At 45.9% G+C, this 18,233-nt stretch overlaps 1 protein-coding gene across 1 annotated transcript in view; it reads left to right on the top strand.

The window, feature by feature from the left end:
• Window positions 1-3,499: 3,499 nt before the first annotated feature.
• SLC16A2 (solute carrier family 16 member 2) overlaps window positions 3,500-18,233 on the top strand; it is a 118,771-nt gene continuing 104,037 nt past the window's right edge. The window contains exon 1 of the mRNA XM_067722263.1: window positions 3,500-4,099. Within this exon, the coding sequence (XP_067578364.1) occupies window positions 3,664-4,099 (436 nt within the window). The 5' untranslated portion in view covers window positions 3,500-3,663. The remainder of the gene's footprint in view (window positions 4,100-18,233) is intronic.

Genomic DNA, 18,233 nt, shown 5'->3' with positions numbered 1-18,233 from the left:
GTGGATAATCCAGTATGTTTGGAGCCTGGCATGAATGGGAGAAAGGGGAAAGGAGAAAATGTCAAAGAATGGAACTAGACAGGTTGAATATGAGTACCTCAGAGACAGGTACCAGGTCTTTTTGTGTCCTTGGTATTTAGTACAGAGCCTGGCACATAAAGGTTCTTAGTAAATGAGGCTGGTCCCAAACCATAAAGGACCTTTTATGCCTGGTTGCGGAATTTAAACTTAACAGTCAAATGGAGAATCACTGAAAGTTTTTAAAGCAGAGAAGTGTCATGATTAAAACTGTATTTTAAAGTTGTAATTGACAGGATTGTTTGGAAGAAGAGACAGCCACAGGCATCTTCAGACCTGATTTGGCTCCTAATTCCCAATCCTCACTAACACTACGACCATCCTTTCCTTCACTTGAGCAAGAGATGTCAGCATCATCTTTGCTTCTTCTTTTTCTCTCACTACCCAAATCTGTTTTTGTCAGCTCTACCGTAACAATGGTTCACAGAGCCAACCCTTTTTCTTCATCCCCAGTCAGTGCCCTATTCCAGATCATGAAATTTTCTTTTACCCGGTTCATTGTTTGGTTTCCTTACCTCTTATCTTTCCAAGCCACAGTATACTGTCACCACAGTTTTGTTTTGTTTTTCTTCTAAAATGCACCACAGTTTTGTTTTGTTTTTCTTCTAAAATGCAGAACTAAAAATATTAGTTAGCTACTCAAAAATCTTCAGTGGCTCTCTTGTATTTCCAAAATAAAGCCTATACTTCTCAGTATGCTATTTAATAACTGTGAAGTGGGTATTAACTCCATCTTGCAGATAAAGAAACTGAACCTCAGAAAGGGTAAACAACTTTCTTAGGATCACCCAGGTATGCAATGGTAGAACCATGATTAGAATCCAGGTCTCTTGATGCCAGTGCTCTAGCCATTATAAAATGCCTTTTAAAAAGGGAAAAAATGGTAGGTACTGCATGTGTTTCTGGAATGGCGGGATGGTAATTATGCAGTCTTGTTTCCTGGATGGAGCATATAATTTGAAGCTCACACAAATGAGCAAAGATTCCTGTTCTGCCTCTTGATGGCTTTGTAGACTTAAACAACTTAAACAACTTAAACAACTAGGCTCACAAGAGTTTCTCAGTGAGTGTCATCACACCCCCCACTCCAGTGCTCTAAAAAAGACATTCAAACTAGAACAGAATTTAGACAGTAGGAGTCCGAGATGGGCTTCAAGACTTCAGGGTCTATTCTTGGTTCTGGGGTTGGAAATAGCCCTTTTCAGGGCCTTAATCAGGTTCCCTGAAAATGGAAGCCAAGGCTAGTGCTCCCCTAGGGCAACAGTTGGTCCTGTGAAACCGCTGACTAAAAAGCAAATCTTAAGCCCCAGTGCCCATACTGTCCATGATTTGTCACTCCTCATGACTGAAGCATTGTGGATTTTTATTAAAATGCAAACGTTTCCTGGGAGAGGCAGCATACATATTAACTTTTTGGCCTGATTAGCTTTCACTTACCTCTTTCTATGAGTAGAGTCCTTCCATGCCTCTTTGTTTTGTCCTTCTTAGGTAGGGACACCCAACCTCCACCCCCAGCCTGTTAAAATCCTTCTCAAGATTCAAGGCCCATCTAGGCCACTATGTGCTCCGGAAGCCTACTGTGATAACTCAGCCACATCCTGCCTTTCCTTCCTCTGTCCCTCTTCCGGGGAGCACCAAGCCCCAGCCGCCTGTGGTGAAGCTCAGGGAGCACGAGGCTTTGCCTTGAATTCCACCTTGTACTTGACTTTTCCCAGGACCTTCGGCTAATAAACGCCTTGATTTCGTTGAGCCTCTGCCTTCCTGCTTGGAAAAAGCAGGTGATAAAAATACTCACCTCCGGGCAATAAGGGAATGCTCTATTCCTCTAGCAATGCCTGCTTTGCTGACTGGCATGGCCCCCGTGATTTGTGAATTATGGCCGATTCCTTTCACGGCATGGCAAGCTACTTGGGACACCTCTACCCTCCCGCTCAGCTCAGCCCGCGTTCAGGTGCTTAATGACTGTGTTCCTGGGCATGTCACAGCCCTGAGCTGCATTTTCACCTGCCATGCAGTCTTTTCACCCAGCAAGAAGGTTAATGAGATGCTGGGTAGAAAGGGCTTGGCGCTTGCCCGCCCGCTGGTGGGGAGCGAAGTAGCTTGGTAACCACACCACGAACTCATGATTAGTGCATTAGACGCGCGGGCCCTTAGGGGAGGCAGAGCTTCCCGGGATCGCTGGGGCCGGCCCCGAGGGCTGAGGCTGGAAACAGCCGTGCACTGCGTCAGGGAGCCCAGCCGCCCGCAGGGCAGATCACCCCTCCCGTCTCCCGAGAGCCGCGCACTCCGTAGGGAGCAAACTCTCCCTTACCCTCGCGGGGTTAGGGCCTTAGTCTGGGACATTCACCGGGATTCTTGTGTCTCTATGCCCGAGGTGGGCGGAAGGGCGCGGTGGGTGCTGGGAAGACATCCCTCCGCTAGCGCCTCGGCCGAGTTCCCGAGCGCCCGAAAAGCCGCGGCGGAGGCCCGGGGGACCAACCCAGCTGGGATGTTGCGGGCTGAGCGGCCCTTGCCCGAACTGGCGGCTCGACATGGCCCTGACTCCCAGTTCCCCAATGCGGGACAGAGAGCCGGGAGGAGCCTGAGCTGAGCTCTAGCTCCCGCCCCGCCCGGGCCCGGCTCCCTCCGGTGCCACTGCACCTCCCTCCCTACCTGGCCCGGCCCCCGGCCCAGACCCGGCCCTCTACGGCTCCTCTGGGCTCCAGGTTGGCGCAAACAAAGCCCTGATTGACTGCCCGGAGAGGCGGGCCTCGCTGCCGGGCCGTCTCCTCCCATCCGTGCCCCGCCAGGGATTTGCTGGGAAGGGCGGGGGTGGAGGGGGAGAGACGGGGATGGGGGGGCTGTTGCGCAGGACTGTGGGGGGCTGAGCCCCCGGGCTCGAGAAGACTGTGCCCACCCTCTGTCCGAGCTTGGGTGTCCCTTCCAAGTCCCCCTCAAACCCAAGGGGGGGCATAGGCACTACTGAGGGCGGGATGGGGTCTCTCAAGGGCCACCTCTCGTCCTGGGGTCCCTGGGGCCACCCCACTTCCAGGCTACTTGTGAGAAAGGAGAGAGTGGGAGCAAAGGACAGGCGGGGTCTTCCCTGGGGGTTCTGGGTTGATCAATGCTCGTTTGGAGCCTGCAGGGAGGAGAGGGCAGAGGAACAGGATAGTTTATGCTCTCGTTTTTCCATTTTAACTATCCCTCTACTGGTCTTCTGGACAAGGAGAAAAGAATTCAGTAGTTTGGAAAGGGAGTTGAGGGAGACAGCTGCGGATTGAGTAGGTAGGCGAGTATGAGGAGGAGGAAGGGCTGGGGAGAAGAGAGAGGCTGTAGCGGCTGCCTGTTGAGGGAGGAAGAGGTTGGGGGGAAGGGAGAGGAGGAGGAGGGGGAGGAGAGAGATGACATGGGGAGAGGAGGAGGGGGGATGGGGGAGGAGGAGGAGAGGGCTCGAGGGACTGTCTGTCTCGGGACAGGCTGGCCAGCTGGGGCGCGGAGCCGGGAGGAGGAGGCAGCAGTAGCAGCGCTTGGAGCAGCAGCAGCAGAAACAAGTACCAGCCACACAGCGGCTCCTCCGGCCCGAGAAGCCACAGTCCCCCGGCCGCGATGGCGCTGCAAAGCCCGGCGAGCGAGGAAGCTAAGGGGCCCTGGCGGGAGGCAGACCAGGAACAGCAGGAGCGGGTGGGTAGCCCCGAGCCGGAGCCGGAGCCCGAGCCCGAGCCCGAGCCCGTGCCAGTACCCCCACCCGAGCCCCAGCCAGAGCCCCAGCCGGAGCCCCAGCCCTTACCGGACCCTGCACCACTGCCGGAGCTGGAGTTTGAGCCTGAGCCGGTGCGCGAACCCGAGCCCACGCCCACCGTGGAGACCCGCGGCACCGCGCGCGGCTTCCAGCCCCCCGAAGGTGGCTTCGGCTGGATGGTGGTCTTCGCTGCCACCTGGTGCAACGGCTCCATCTTTGGCATCCAGAACTCCTTCGGGATTCTCTACTCCATGTTGCTGCAGGAGGAAAGAGAGAAAAATCGCCAAGTGGAGTTCCAAGCAGGTGAGCGGCTCCGCGCGCCCCACCTGGCATTCTAGGCAAGGGTGTCCGCTCCGGCTGCCGCCGATCCTATACCTCCTGGTCCGAGGCACCCCTCTAGCGCGCCGCTTGGACTCCTCCCCCTTGCCCCTTGCCCGTGGCGCTGCTAGAGCGCCGGTTGCCGGGCTCTGGGCAGCCTCGGCTGTGGAGACTAGGCGCAAGAAGTCCCGGGGGTGGGACCTGGGACCTTCGTTGATCATACGCAAGGAATGAATTTTTTGCTCTGGGACATATCCAGACGCACCTTTCGGGTTTATTTAAAGTACTCTGAGCGTGTGTACTGGGGGAAAATATTTGCAGAATGTTGTGGTTTTTTTGTTTTTTGTTTTTTTTTGGGGGGGAGTGCGAAGACATGGGGAGAGGAGAGAGTTTGGAGGTTGGGAGGACTTTGAGAGAAACACTGTACCGCAGATCTCCGCAGCAGCCCCTGTTCCTGTACGGGGAGCGGAGGTGTTTTCTGTCAAAAACACTTTAGGAATCCTGGTGACTGAGCGAAGACTCTAACACATGGCAGGCGTGTGTATCTGCAGGAGAGAGAGGAAGGGAGGGAAGGAGTGCGAGTCGGGGGTGTGCGCGCGTCTATTTGCCCGCCGTGGTTACGGCCCAACCGGGCCCGGCCGTCCTCTGCCACTCTGAGGGAGCGAGCGGATCTCTGTGCCCTCTGAGCTGAACCCCAAAGCAGGCAGGGAGGCAGTCTCCGCGGTCTCCTGCCAGAGAGGCGTGAGGCGGCTGGCAGACTGGGCCCTGAGGCTCACTTCGCACCGCCCCCAATCTCAGCCTTGCCCTGCCTGGCGCCCCGCGCCTCTCCGCTATCCGCTGGGTGCCTCGTTAGTCTTTAGCCGGAATGCCGGCCTCCACCCCTCCTGCCTTCGTGTGGTGCTGACTTGGTCTTCTTCCCTAAGACAAGCAGGGCTGGGGGCATAGCTCTCGCTCTTCCGCGGCCACAGGACCACAGGCTTGTGCGCTCCTCCCGTTGAGCCCGAGCCTGCCTGTGGACTTGGAGAAGTCAAAGTAGCCATCCCGCTTTCTCAGCAAGCCGCCGGCGAAGCCCCTCAGCCGTTCTCATGAGGAGTCTCGGGAGCGAGCCGAGGGGCTTGGGATGCCGTCTTCCTCAAGGCTCACTCCCTCTTGTGGTTCCTCAGGACAGCTCCACTGGAGACCCGCCGCAAGTTTGCAGCTTAGAATACGTGGCTTTTTAAAACGCAGCTCAGAATAAGTGTTGCCCTGGGACTGAAGGGTTCCCTCCTCTCTCCACCCCCAAACACGTACTTCTGCTGCTCTTTGAGGGAGGCTGGGGATCATTTAGTGAATAGAAACCTTGAATTCTGGGGGCATCCACCTGTGGATTCCCTGAGCCCTTAGAGGGCCTCTCCTAGGCTCTCAACCAAGGACTCTCTTTTTTCTTTTTTTAGTTTGCTAGGCTGCCCTTTAAGAGGTTTTGGGACTCTTGGTGCCTCTGACCTTGTGATCCATCGGCGTTCTAGTGTGCGGGCCCCACTTGAAAGTTCAAGTGTGCGGCAATGGCTGTCCAAGGCAATCTCAGGACTGCCCAGGCTGCGTTGACGCTTGAGTGGAGGGGGTCCCTGACTGTGTGGAACAACATTTGGGCGGAAGGTCACTGTCACACTCACCCCGGGACTACATTTTCCCTGCTTTGATGCAGTTCAGGGGCTCTTGGGAAGGAAGCCAGTGTAGGGCCTCTGGCTGTTGCCTAGGTTACCTTGGAGGGCACCTGCTGAGCATTGCCTTGTGGTTAAAGGCAGGCTGTTGGCCTTCGGGGTCAGTGGCAAAGTCTGGGTAAAACTTCATGGGAGGTAATGGGGGATGGGCTGAAGCTAGGCCCTGGCTTTCATGTGATGTGAGCAGGCCTAGAGCTGGGGCCTTAGGAGTGTGTAATAAAACTTGGAAAAACCACTATTTTACCAGGAAGAGGTTCACTGCTGGGGAACAAACTTCAAAGTAGGTGATCATAGGGGACTCAGGGGGAGGGCTGGCTGAGACTTTCCGGTCAAGACCTCACAGTGCAGCTGGGAAGCGGGGGTAGCAGTGAGCTGTGCAGAGGTGTGGCTGGTGTGTGTTCTGACACAGACTAGATCCATTGAGGGGCTGGGGTTACCAGTTTAAGTTATGGTGAGTATAGGTCAGGAAAGGACAGAGAGGAATTTGGTATGTCCCCAGGGTCACAGACTACTTTGGCTTGGGTCCTTACTGTATGTGTCTTGAATTCATGAAAGTTATTTTTGATACTGGAGACTCTGGGAAACACCTCAGTTTTTATTTTAAAAAAGTCAAGAACACCCCACTACACTCCTGACTTCCTAGAAAATCTCATCCTCACCACTACCTTTCTTGAGCCCCTCAGCTTTGCCAAGCAACCATTCAGGTCCTGAGATTCCAAATGTGCCTCTGTCTCCACACACTTTCTGCAGTTTACTCAAAATTTCTCAGCTACCTATGCCACAGCACTGGTGTCTCAAAGGGATAGAATAAGCCAGTAGAAGCTTGCTAAGATGTTTGTCAGCCAGTGTTTGCCCAATAGCCATTCTGAGGAACATAGAATATACACTCCCACAGTCAAGGAGGTTGGTGCATTGTCCATTTCTATTAACGTCTGACATGGCTTGCATCTCTAGAAAGCTATGAATTTAATATTTGGAGGCACCCCACAACCCAAATTCTCTTTGGCTAGGCCTAATATCTCCACAGTCCTAAAGCTGTGCTGATTGGCTTAATGGGTATAAGGCTCTGCAGATGACTGGGACTATTGTGAGTGTGCCCCAGAGAAAGGTTGTTTTGATGTCTGGGGGCTAACTCCACATCAGAGGGGTCTCTGGTCATGTGAAAAAGCCATGGCGAGTAGAAGGGAAGTGGAATGCAGGCCATTCTAGAGCATGCAATGTTCAGTCTTTGTGAAATCTGTGGTGCATACAATTCTATGGTGGCAATGTATCTTGTCCTTTCTCTTCACCCATTTTGAAAAGGAAACCAACTTTCCCTGGGCCTTAGGCCTGGGATGACTGGCAGACAAAAGGTTCTTGAGATGGAGGCAAGTGACCAAGGTCCGATTTAGGGAAAAATGGAAAAAATCAAGAGAGAAATGAGCCTATACTTTTGTAGAGCTTGTGGGAAATTTGGGAATTCCCCCAACCCAGGCCAAGCAGCAAACAGGACATGGGCAACCCAACAATTTGGTGGAAAGTATATCATGGCTTCCTGGCATGAGAGGGAAGCATTTTGGAGGAAAGAAAGAGCAAGGTAGCATTGATTGCAGGCCTCAGGTCATTACTGGAACCCTAAAAGAGTTGGAGCTGGGGCAAGGTTAGGGTTGGGGGTCCAGAAGACAAGGCGGAACAAGTCAGAGTTTTTAACATTGTCTCCAAGCTTAGGTCTTTTTGAACGTGCTCCAGAGTAAACCCAGTACCCTGCACTTTCCACCTTGACTGCCAGTCTAGCACTGAGCCATAATATATGATGGGAGGCATCTTTTCCTGGGCAGTTTATAAGCATGACCCTTGTAGGCTCCCAGGTGAGGAGGGTGGAGCTGTGTCTCTCACCACCTGGGGAAAGGGGTAATAATGGTCAGGAAGGTTCATTATTGGGCACAAGATAGTTCAGGCTCATGGGCCACTCTGATGGAGACATAATTTTCTAGGCATGGGATAAATGATACAATCTGCCTTTGGGCAGAGTCCCAAAGATAGATGGGGCCAGGGACAGTTTAAGCTATCTTTCTCTTCCCCATTTTAGGGGCTTTCATTGCTTAGTTCAGTGTCTCACTGGGCTGACAACTAAATTGCTGACTTTGAGAGCCAGGCGTCTTTTGAGCAAATCTGCCAATGTCTTGCCTTTGGCTGAAGGCTTTTGCTTACTGTCCAGAGAAGGTTGGCTCGGAGCCTGCTATGGCGCTTTGGGTCACAGGGCCATTGGCCAGGCATCTTTCAAGTCACTCCTCTGACTCCTCTCCAACCAAGCTGGGTCCCAAACTGAGACCTTGACTCATACCGGAGGGGATGAGGAGGAGAGGTTGGGGTACTTGGAAGCCAACCAGGGGGATGCTTGTTTGAGCTGGAGTAGCCAGTTGAAGTTGGATCCCTAGCTCACTGTCCAGTAGCCTCGAGTGCTCATTCTAAGTCTAAATATGGATCCCAATGGGCTGGTGATCTCAGTAATACTAACTAGGCAGTGACTAGGAGCTAGAAAACTTGTGCCCCTGACTTACTCTGTGACTTTGAGCAGGCACTTTACCTCTCTGTACCTCAGTTTATCTATCTGTAAAGTGAAAGGGTTTGACTAGATAAACTTCTTAGCTCTGCTGTTCTATCCTTCTAAAATTATGTGATATTTTATTCTTTACTATTCACTTGGCATAAATTTTGACTCATTCAGACAAATGGAAACATGTTAATCTGCCTGAATGAGGGTGTGGATGGGTTGGGAGGAGATTGGGAAAGCAATGAAAAACCATGTAGACATCATTTCTCCATGTGTATTAAAAGACTATGGGGCTAACTCATATGTACTGATGTGGTTGAAAAGACCCACTTTTTTTTAACCCAGCGTGTAAAGGCAACTTCAGATCCACAATGCTTCTCCCAGAATGTCCTGCTTAGCATAGAATTGGGCCTCCAAGAGAATTCCCTCAACTTGGCCTTCTGCAGGCTAGCAGAGTAGTTCTGTATGCTGCTGTTTCCCAGCATTTGAGCCTGCTTCTAAAAAGCATTAAATTGCAAGCATTCCCTTAAGCCTCAGTTTGGACCCCTCTCCTGAAACTTAATTTTCCACAGCTCATTCTCATTTCTCAGAAATGATTAATATGATCTTGGTTTTCTGTTACTTCAGGATAGAAGAGTAAACCAAGATTCCTAAGTGCAATACGGTGTTTTCCTTCAGGGGGCTTCAGACAGGGCATCTTTATAGCTGGCTAAGGGCTGCTGCCTTGTAGTGGGTATGAGAGGGCTGCTGCTTGCCATCCTAGAGAAGGCCATATTGAGTATCCACAATTTCTGGGCAACTTCAGCTTCACTCAGGGCTTAGCTGAGAGTGTGGCTACTGAAGTAGCAGGCACAGAGCTCTCTCTCCTTTTCCCTGAATTTATACTTGCTTTGGAAATATTTCCTGCAGTGCCATGAAGAGTAAACAAACAGATGGACTATCAACATTTACAGAAATATATAAAGGATGTCATCTGGACCTTTTGAGCAGACCAGTTTCCCAGGAGGGTATACTGCCTTTCCCATCAACATCTTTTTGTTTTATTACATTTTGAAAGAATCATTTATTCTTTTCAGATTGTGTGAAAGATGGAGTGGGATTTCCTGTTTTGAAAGGAATTATTTCACCTGGAATTGAATGAGTAAACCTTAGAGAAAAAGTTTTATTCATAAAACACACACACACACACACACACACATACACACACACACACACACACATACACACATACACACTCTACACCTCAAGCCATGGATTATGAGTATTCTATCTGAAAAACATCTTTTCTCATCTCTTTACAGAATTAGGTTTAATGTAACAGAAGCTTCTGTAGGGGTTGTGGCGGACTAGTGCAAAGGGCCCAGATTGGGAAACTTGTTAGGTAAGAGTGATGGAGGGAATATGGCCAGCCTGGATTGTACCTCTTGGCATGGACTCTTTGCAACTCCCCAACAGTGGGGCTTGAAAACATTTATTGTAAGTTTCTTTCTGCTTCCATCCTCTCCTTATCCTGCATCCCTCTTGGTATTCAAAGGTTATTGGGAAGAGGGTTTAGAATACTCCAGCCCTCTCCTGGTTTAAGGGTGACAGAGGACTAAGCCTAGGGATGTCTAATCATTTGCCTTGAAGTCAAGGTACTAATGATTACTAGTGTGAAATTACTTGGCACTTATTTTGTGGGTAGGGAATGTGGCCTGCTTGGGTGGCTTGAGGAAGTACATGCTTCTTCACCCTGGAAGTCTTGTCTTTCTCTGTTCTCTTGTTTGCTTGTTTCTGGGGTTGGTAGAAGAAGGGCTAAAACTGGCTGTCCCAACCACACATTTTCTTGGCTCCTCCTATTTTCACAGTGCATTTGTAATACCTCTGCTCATACGCCATCCCTTTGCTCCCAGCATTGTTCTCTCTTCTTTCCCTCATTCAATTAGAGGAACAACTGGGGTTTGGATGTTGTACAGGCCTCACTCCAGACTGGATCTCAGGCCCATTCCCACACATCCTGTGGAAGTATCTTTTCCCTTTTCCCCTTTCTCCTCTCTTATTCTCCACTTTCTTGGGGAAGGGTGACTTCCTGTGAAGCACTCAAGAGTGTAGAAGCTATCACCTCTGGATTTTTGCAGTAAGATAGCTGCTGTGAAACCTTTTCATCATTTCCACACCTCCTTTTTTCACAGCCCCAGGACCCCAGTCAAAGAGATAGCATTGTAGCAGGTCTTACTCAATAGTATTCAACAAATGTCCTGGTCAGTTGCACCCTTCCTCTTCAAATCCTCACTATTGTTGTCCCTCAATTCCTCAGCCAACTGAACTTCCAGAGACTTCAGATGGGTTTTCAGTAGCTTCAACAGTTCTCGATAGAATAGAACTCTTCATTCTTTTTTGAGCCCCTATCATCTCTCTTCTTGCCAAAAAATACTGCAGAATTGATTGTAGAGGAGTCGAAGGGGGGAGGAGACAGACACCCATGTCCTAACTAGAGTCAAAAGTGCTTTCAGTGAGGATGGAGAGGGAGGAAGTGAAACTCCCAGGTTAGTTGCTTCCCTGCTTCCATGCAGCTAAAGGGAAAAAAGGAAAGGAAATGTCACTAAACTAGCAGTCCCCACACAGTCTCCTTGTCTAATTTATTCTGTGGATCTGTCCACCCACCTTCTTACCTAGGCTGGAAGGGTATGTGCATACACCCATGTGTCCAGACCTGTGTGTACGTGTGTATAGCTGGGTGTGTGATGTCTGTCTGGGCCAATTAGCACAGTTGCTTAAAACATGGTGCCTATGAGACTCAGGTCACAAGTTCAGTCACTTGTTTAGGTAACTGAGCTTCTCACAAAGAAAAGAACTCTTCTTCTGTTCATCACCCATGCCCCTCATGTGGGGTTGCCACTGATCCCAAGAGGACTGGGTAAAAGTAGGGAGATGACTCCCTATAAGCTTTCCCTATTATGGGGAAAAGACACAAAGCATACAGCCTAGTGATAGCTGCTCTTCCACAGTGTTATTTCTTTGACATTTAGCTTCTTACTTCCATCAAGCACCCTAATAGTAATAATAATAGTAATAATAACAATAGAAATTGCTAACATTTATTTAGCATTTAGCAATTAATTCTGTGCTAGGCATTATGTTAAGCACTTTACATGTACCAACCCATTTAAATTCTGAACAACTCTATGAGGTAGGTACTATTATTTCCTCCATTTCACAGATAAAGAGAAAGATGCACAGAAGTTAAGTAGCTTGCTTAGCTCATATAGCAAATAATAGCAGAGCCAAGATTTGAACCCAGAGAGTATGAGACCAGAACTCCTGCCTTTAGATATCACCTAATACATACTAAAGATGGGAGGAGCACAGCTACCAAGGAAGTCTGCTGCAGAGTTTTCCATTCCTGTAGCCTCAGGGCATCCTTATGACTAAGGGATAAAAAGAGAGGACCAAGAAAGGGTTTAGTAAACAAAAGTCTCACAGTCTTGTGATACATGACATACTCTTCTAACCACCCGTCTTACTCTACCCAGAGTCATGGTCCTTGGGTCCAAAACAGGGCCAGAGAAACCATCTCTTTTTAGTTGGTTAGCCTGAATAAGTCATATAACCTTTCAAGCCTTCAGTGTTCTCATCTTCATGGTGAGATTGACAGTATTTACTTCTATAGGACTATGAAGGGTCACATGAGATTCTGTATGTGAAAGACATTTGTAAATTGTGAAGGGGTTGGTGTTATTATTATCATCAACATCATCATCATCATCATCCAGTAACCTTTTCCAGCTCCTAGAAAGTGAGTTGCTATACCTTTCTCTAAATATTTCTGGAAGAGGAATCAACCTCTCCTCCCCACCTTCCACCTCCCCACGCCATCTCTTCCCCATCTCTCCTCTGTATTCTTCTGCAGTTTTACCCGGGTATCCTGTAGCTAAGGACTGGCCATGTTTTCTTTGTTCCTCAATTCTCTAGGAGCCCAGGGAGAGGAGGGGCCAGATCCCAGGTCATATACATTCAAGGAAACAAGGCATGTTGAAATATTTACAGCTCTTGGCAGGAGCTCACAAACCTCCCTTTGAGTCAAGGACTGAGTTTTTAAATAGGAATTGCTGCACATTGGGGGCAGATGGTGGGTGGAGTTAGGGTGTCACTTCCTCCCGAGGGTCTCTCACAGGGCCTCTGTTCACCTGCAGGTAGTGAAAAGAAGGAAAGGGATATTTAGGGTCAGAAGGTCTGGGCCAGGGGACATTAAGCAAAGAAGGGGCCTTGCTCCTTTGTATTCAGTTTCGGAGTGGGCCAATTTCCTTATGTTCTAAACAGGATAGCCCCCGAGAACAGAGGCCACAGAAAGCCAGAGGCCTGGAGGAGGACTGCAACAGCAGGTTTTTTGGTTTTGTTTTTTTAATTTTTATGGGAGTATAGTTGCTTTAAAACTGTTAGTTTCTGCTGTACAGCAAAGTGAATCAGCTATATGTATACATACATCCCCTCTTTTTTGGATTTCCTTCCCATTTAGATCAGCAGAGAGCACTAGGTAGAGTTCCCTGTGCTATACACTAGGTTATCATTTATCTATTTTATACATAGTATCAATAGTATATATGTGTCGGTCACAATCTTCCAATTCACCCCCCCACTTTGTATCTATTTCTGCTTTGTAAATAAGATTGTCTATACCAATTTTTTCAGATTTCACATATATGCGTTAATATATGGTATTTGTTTTTCTCTTTCTGACTTACTTCACTCTGTATGACAGCCTCTAGGTCCATTCATGTCTCTACAAATGACCCAATTTCATTCCTTTTTATGGCTGAGGAATATTCCATTGTATATATGTATACCACATCTTCTTTATCCATTTCTCTGTTGATGGACATTTAGTTTTCTCCCATGTCCCGGTTATTGTAAATAGTGCTGCAATGAACACTGTCTGCATGTATCTTCTTGAATTATGTTTTTCTAAGGGTATATGCCCAGTAGTGGGATTGCTGGGTCACATGGTAGTTATATTTTTAGCTTTTTAAGGAACCTCCATACTGCTTTCCATAGTAGCTCTATCAATTTACATTCCCACCAAGAGTGCAAGAGGGTTCCCTTTTCTGCACACCCTCTCCAGCATTTGTTGTTTGTAGATTTTGTGATGATGGCCATTCTGACTGGGGTGAGGTGATATCTCATTGTGGTTTTGATTTGCATTTCTCTAATAATTAGTGATATTGAGCATTTCTTCATCTGTTCGTTGGCCACCTGTATGTCTTCCTTAGAGAAATGTCTATTTAGGTCGTCCACCCATTCTTGGATTGGGTTGTTTGTATTTTTGATATTGAGCTGCATGAGCTGTTTGTATATTTGGGAGATTAATCCTTTTTCAGTTGCTTCGTTTGCAAATATTTTCTCCCATCCTGAGGGTTGTCATTTTGTCTTTTTCATGGTTTCCTTTGCTGTGAAAAAGCTTTAAGTTTAATTAGGTCCCATTTCTTTATTTTTGTTTTTATTCTCATTACTCTAGGAGGTGGGTCAAAAAAAATCTTGCTGCAATTTATATCAAAGAGTGTTCTGCCTATGTTTTGCTCTAAGAGTTTTATAGTGTCTGGACTTATATTTAGGTCTTTAATCCATTTTGAGTTTATTTTTGTGTATAGTATTAGGGAGTGTTCTAATTTCATTCTTTTACATGTAGCTGCCCAGTTTTCCCAGCACCACTTTTTTTTTTTTTACATCTGTATTGGAGTATAATTGGTTTACAATGGTGTGTTAGTTTCTGCTTTATAACAAAGTGAATCAGTTATACATATACATATGTTCCCATATCTCTTCCCTCTTGCATTTCCCTCCCTCCCACCCTCCCAATCCCACCCCTCTAGGTGGTCACAAAGCACCGAGCTGATCTCCCTGTGCTATGCGGCTGCTTCCCACTAGCTATCTATTTTACGTTTGGTAGTGTATATATAACCATGCCACTCTCTTGCTTTGCCACAGCTTACCCTTCCTCCTCCCCATTTCCTCAAGTCCATTCTCTAGTAGGTCTGTGTCTTTATTCCTGTCTTACCCCTAGGTTCTTCATGACATTTTTTTTGTTAAGTTCCATATATATGTGTTAGCATATGGTATTTGTCTTTCTCTTTCTGACTTACTTCACTTTGTATGACAGACTCTAGGTTCATCCACCTCATTACAAATAGCTCAATTTCATTTCTTTTTAAGGCTGAGTAATATTCCATTGTATATATGTGCCACATCTTCTTTATCCATTCATCCAATGATGGGCACTTAGGTTGTTTCCATCTCCTGGCTATTGTAAATAGAGCTGCAATGAACATTGTGGTACATGACTCTTTTTGAATTATGGTTTTCTCAGGGTATATGCCCAGTAGAGGGATTGCTGGATCATATGGTAGTTCTGTTTGTAGTTTTTTTAAGAAATCTCCATACTGTTCTCCATAGTGGCTGTACCAATTCACATTCCCACCAGCAGTGCAAGAGTGTTCCCTTTTCCCCACACCCTCTCCACATTTATTGTTTCTAGATTTTTTGTTGATGGCCATTTGGACTGGTGTGAGATGATATCTCATTGTAGTTTTTCTTTTTTTTTTTTTCCGGTACGCAGGCCTCTCACTGCTGTGGCCTCTCCCGCTGCGGAGCTCAGGCTCTGGACGTGCAGGCTCAGCGGCCATGGCTCACGGGCCCAGCCGCTCCACGGCATGTGGGATCCTCCCAGACTGGGGCATGAACCCATGTCCCCTGCATCAGCAGGCGGACTCTCAACCACTGCGCCACCAGGGAAGCCCCCTCATTGTAGCTTTGATTTGCGTTTCTCTAATGATTAATGATGTTGAGCATTCTTTCATGTGTTTGTTGGCAGTCTGTATATCTTCTTTGGAGAAATGTCTATTTAGGTCTTCTGCCCATTTTTGGATTGGGTTGTTTGTTTTTTTGTTATTGAGCTGCATGAGCTGTTTGCACATTTTGGAGATTAATCTTTGTCAGTTGTTTCTTTTGCAAATATTTCTCCCATACTGAGGGCTGTCTTTTCATGTTGTTTATGGTTTCCTTTGCTGTGCAAAAGCTTTGAAGTTTCATTAGATCCCATTTGTTTATTTTTGTTTTTATTTCCATTTCTCTAGGAGGTGGGTCAAAAAGGATCTTGCTGTGATTTATGTCATAGAGTGTTCTGCCTATGTTTTCCTCGAAGAGTTTGATAGTTTCTGGCCTTACATTTAGGTCTTTAATCCATTTTGAGCTTATTTTTGTGTATGGTGTTAGGGAGTGATCTAATCTCATACTTTTACATATACCTGTCCAGTTTTCCCAGCACCACCTATTGAAGAGGCTGTCCTTTCTCCACTGTACATTCCTGCCTCCTTTATCAAAGATAAGGTGACCATATGTGCGTGGGTTTATCTCTGGACTTTCTATCCTGTTCCATTGATCTATGTTTCTGTTTTTGTGCTAGTACCATACTGTCTTGATTACTGTAGCTTTGTAGTATAGTCTGAAGTTAAGGAGTCTGATTCCTCCAGCTCCGTTTTTTGTTCTCAAGATTGCTTTGGCTATTCGGGGTCTTTTGTGTTTCCATACAAATTGTAAAATTTTTTGTTCTAGTTCTGTGAAAAATGCCAGTGGTAGTTTGATAGGGATTGCATTGAATAGCACCACTTATTGAAGAGGTTGTCTTTGCTCCATTATGTATTCTTGCCTCCGGTGTCATAGATTAGGTGACCATACATGCGTGGGTTTATCTCTGGACTTTCTATCCTCTTGCATTGATCTGTATTTCTGTTTTTGTGTCAGTACCATAGTGTCTTGATTACTCTAGTTCTGTAGTATAGTCTGAAGTCAGGGAGGCTGATTCCTCCAGCTCTTTTTCTTTTTATTCTCAAGATTGCTTTTGCTATACGAGGTCTTTTGTGTTTCCATACAAATTGTAAAATTTTTTTCTATTTCTGTGAAAAATGCCATTGGCAATTTGATAGGGATTGCATTGAATCTGTAGATTGCTTTGGTTAATATAGTCATTTTCACAATATTGATTTTTCCAATCCAAGAACATTGTATAACTTTCCATCTGTTTGTGTCGTCTTTGATTTCTTTCATCAGTATCTTATATTTTTCTGCATATATGCCTTTTGCCTCCTTAGGTAGGTTTATTCCTAGGCAGTTTATTCTTTTCATTGCAATGGTAAATGGGATTGTTTCCTTAATTTATGTTTCTGATCTTTTGTTTTTAGTGTATAGGATTGCAAGAGATTCTGTGTATTAATTTTGTATCCTTCAACTTTACCAGATTCATTGATGAGCTTTAGTAATTTTCTGGTGGCATCTTTAAGATTTTCTATGTATAGTATCATGTCATCTCCAAACAGTGACAATTGTACTTCTTCTTTGCCAATTTGGATTCCTTTTCTTTCTTTTTCTTCTCTAATTACCATGTCTAGGACTTCCTAAACTATGTTGAATAATAGTGGCAAAAGTAGGGACCCTTGTCTTGTTCCCGATTTTAGAGGAAATGCTTTCAGTTTTTCACCATTGAGAATAATGTTTGCTGTGGGTTTGTCATATATAGCCTTTATTATGTTGAGGTAGGTTTCCTGTATGCCCACTTTCTGGAGAGTTTTTATCATAAATTGGTGTTGAATGTTGTCAAAAGCTTTTTCTGCATCTATTGAGATGATCATATGGTTTTTGTTCTTCAATTTGTTAGTATGGTGTATCACACTGATTTATTTGCAAATATTAAAAATTCCTTGCATCCCTGAGATAAATACCATTTGATCATGGTGTATGATCCTTTTAATGTGTTGTTGGATTCTCTTTGCTAGTGTTATGTTGAGAGTTTTTGCATCTATGTTCATCAGTGCAATTGGCCTGTAATTTTCTTTTTTGCGGATATCTTTGTCTGGTTCTAGTATCAGGGTGATGGTGGCCTTGTAGAATGAGTTTGGGAATGTTCCTCCCTCTGCAATTTTTTGGAAGAGATTGAGAAGGATAGGTGTTAGCTCTTCTCTAAACATTTGATAAAATTCGCTGGTGAAGCCCTCTGGTCCTGGACTTCTGTTTGTTGGAAGGTTTCTAATCACAGTTTCAATTTCATTACTTGTGATTGGTCTGTTCATATTTTCTATTTCTTCCTGGTTCAGTATTTGAAGGTTGTGATTTTCTAAGAATTTGTCCATTTCTCCCAGGTTGTCCATTTTATTGGCATATAGTCACCCGTAAGGGTCTCTTATGATCCTTTGTAGTCAGTTGTAACTTCTTTTTCGTTTCTAATTTCGTTTCTTATTTCATTTAGTTTCATTTCTAATTTTATTGAAATTAAAATCTCCCTTTTTGTCTTGATGAGTCTAGCTAAAGGTTTATCAATTTTGTGTATCTTCTCAAAGACCCAGCTTTTAGTTTTATTGATCTTTGCTTCTATTTCATTTATTTCTGCTATGATCTTTATGATTTCTTTCCTTCTAACAACTTTGGGTTTTGTTTGGTCTTCTTTCTCTAGTTTCTTTAGGTTTAAGGTTAGGTTATTTTTTTGAGATTTTTCTTGTTTCTTGAGGTAGGATTGTATTGGTTTAAACTTCCTTCTTAGGACTGCTTTTACTGCATCCTATAGGTTTCAGGTTGTCATGTTTTCATTGTCATTTGTTTCTAGGTATTTTTTGATTTCCTCTTTGATAGCTTCAGTGAGCTCTTCATTATTTAGTAATTTATTGTTTAGCCTCCATGTGTTTGTGTTTTCTACAGTTTTTTTTCCTGTAATTGATTTCTAGTCTCATAACATTGTGGTTGGAAAAGATGCTTGATATGATTTCAATTTTCTTAAATTACTGATGCTTGCTTTGAGACCCAAGATGTGATCTACCCTGTAGAATGTTCCATGCGCACTTGAGAAGAAACTGTATTCTGCTGCTTT

This window comes from Pseudorca crassidens, chromosome X (assembly GCF_039906515.1).
Source record: "Pseudorca crassidens isolate mPseCra1 chromosome X, mPseCra1.hap1, whole genome shotgun sequence".
Classification (NCBI taxonomy): Eukaryota; Metazoa; Chordata; class Mammalia; order Artiodactyla; family Delphinidae; genus Pseudorca; species Pseudorca crassidens.
Note: the sequence above shows the minus strand (reverse complement) of the source record. Positions and strands in the feature narration are given on the sequence as shown.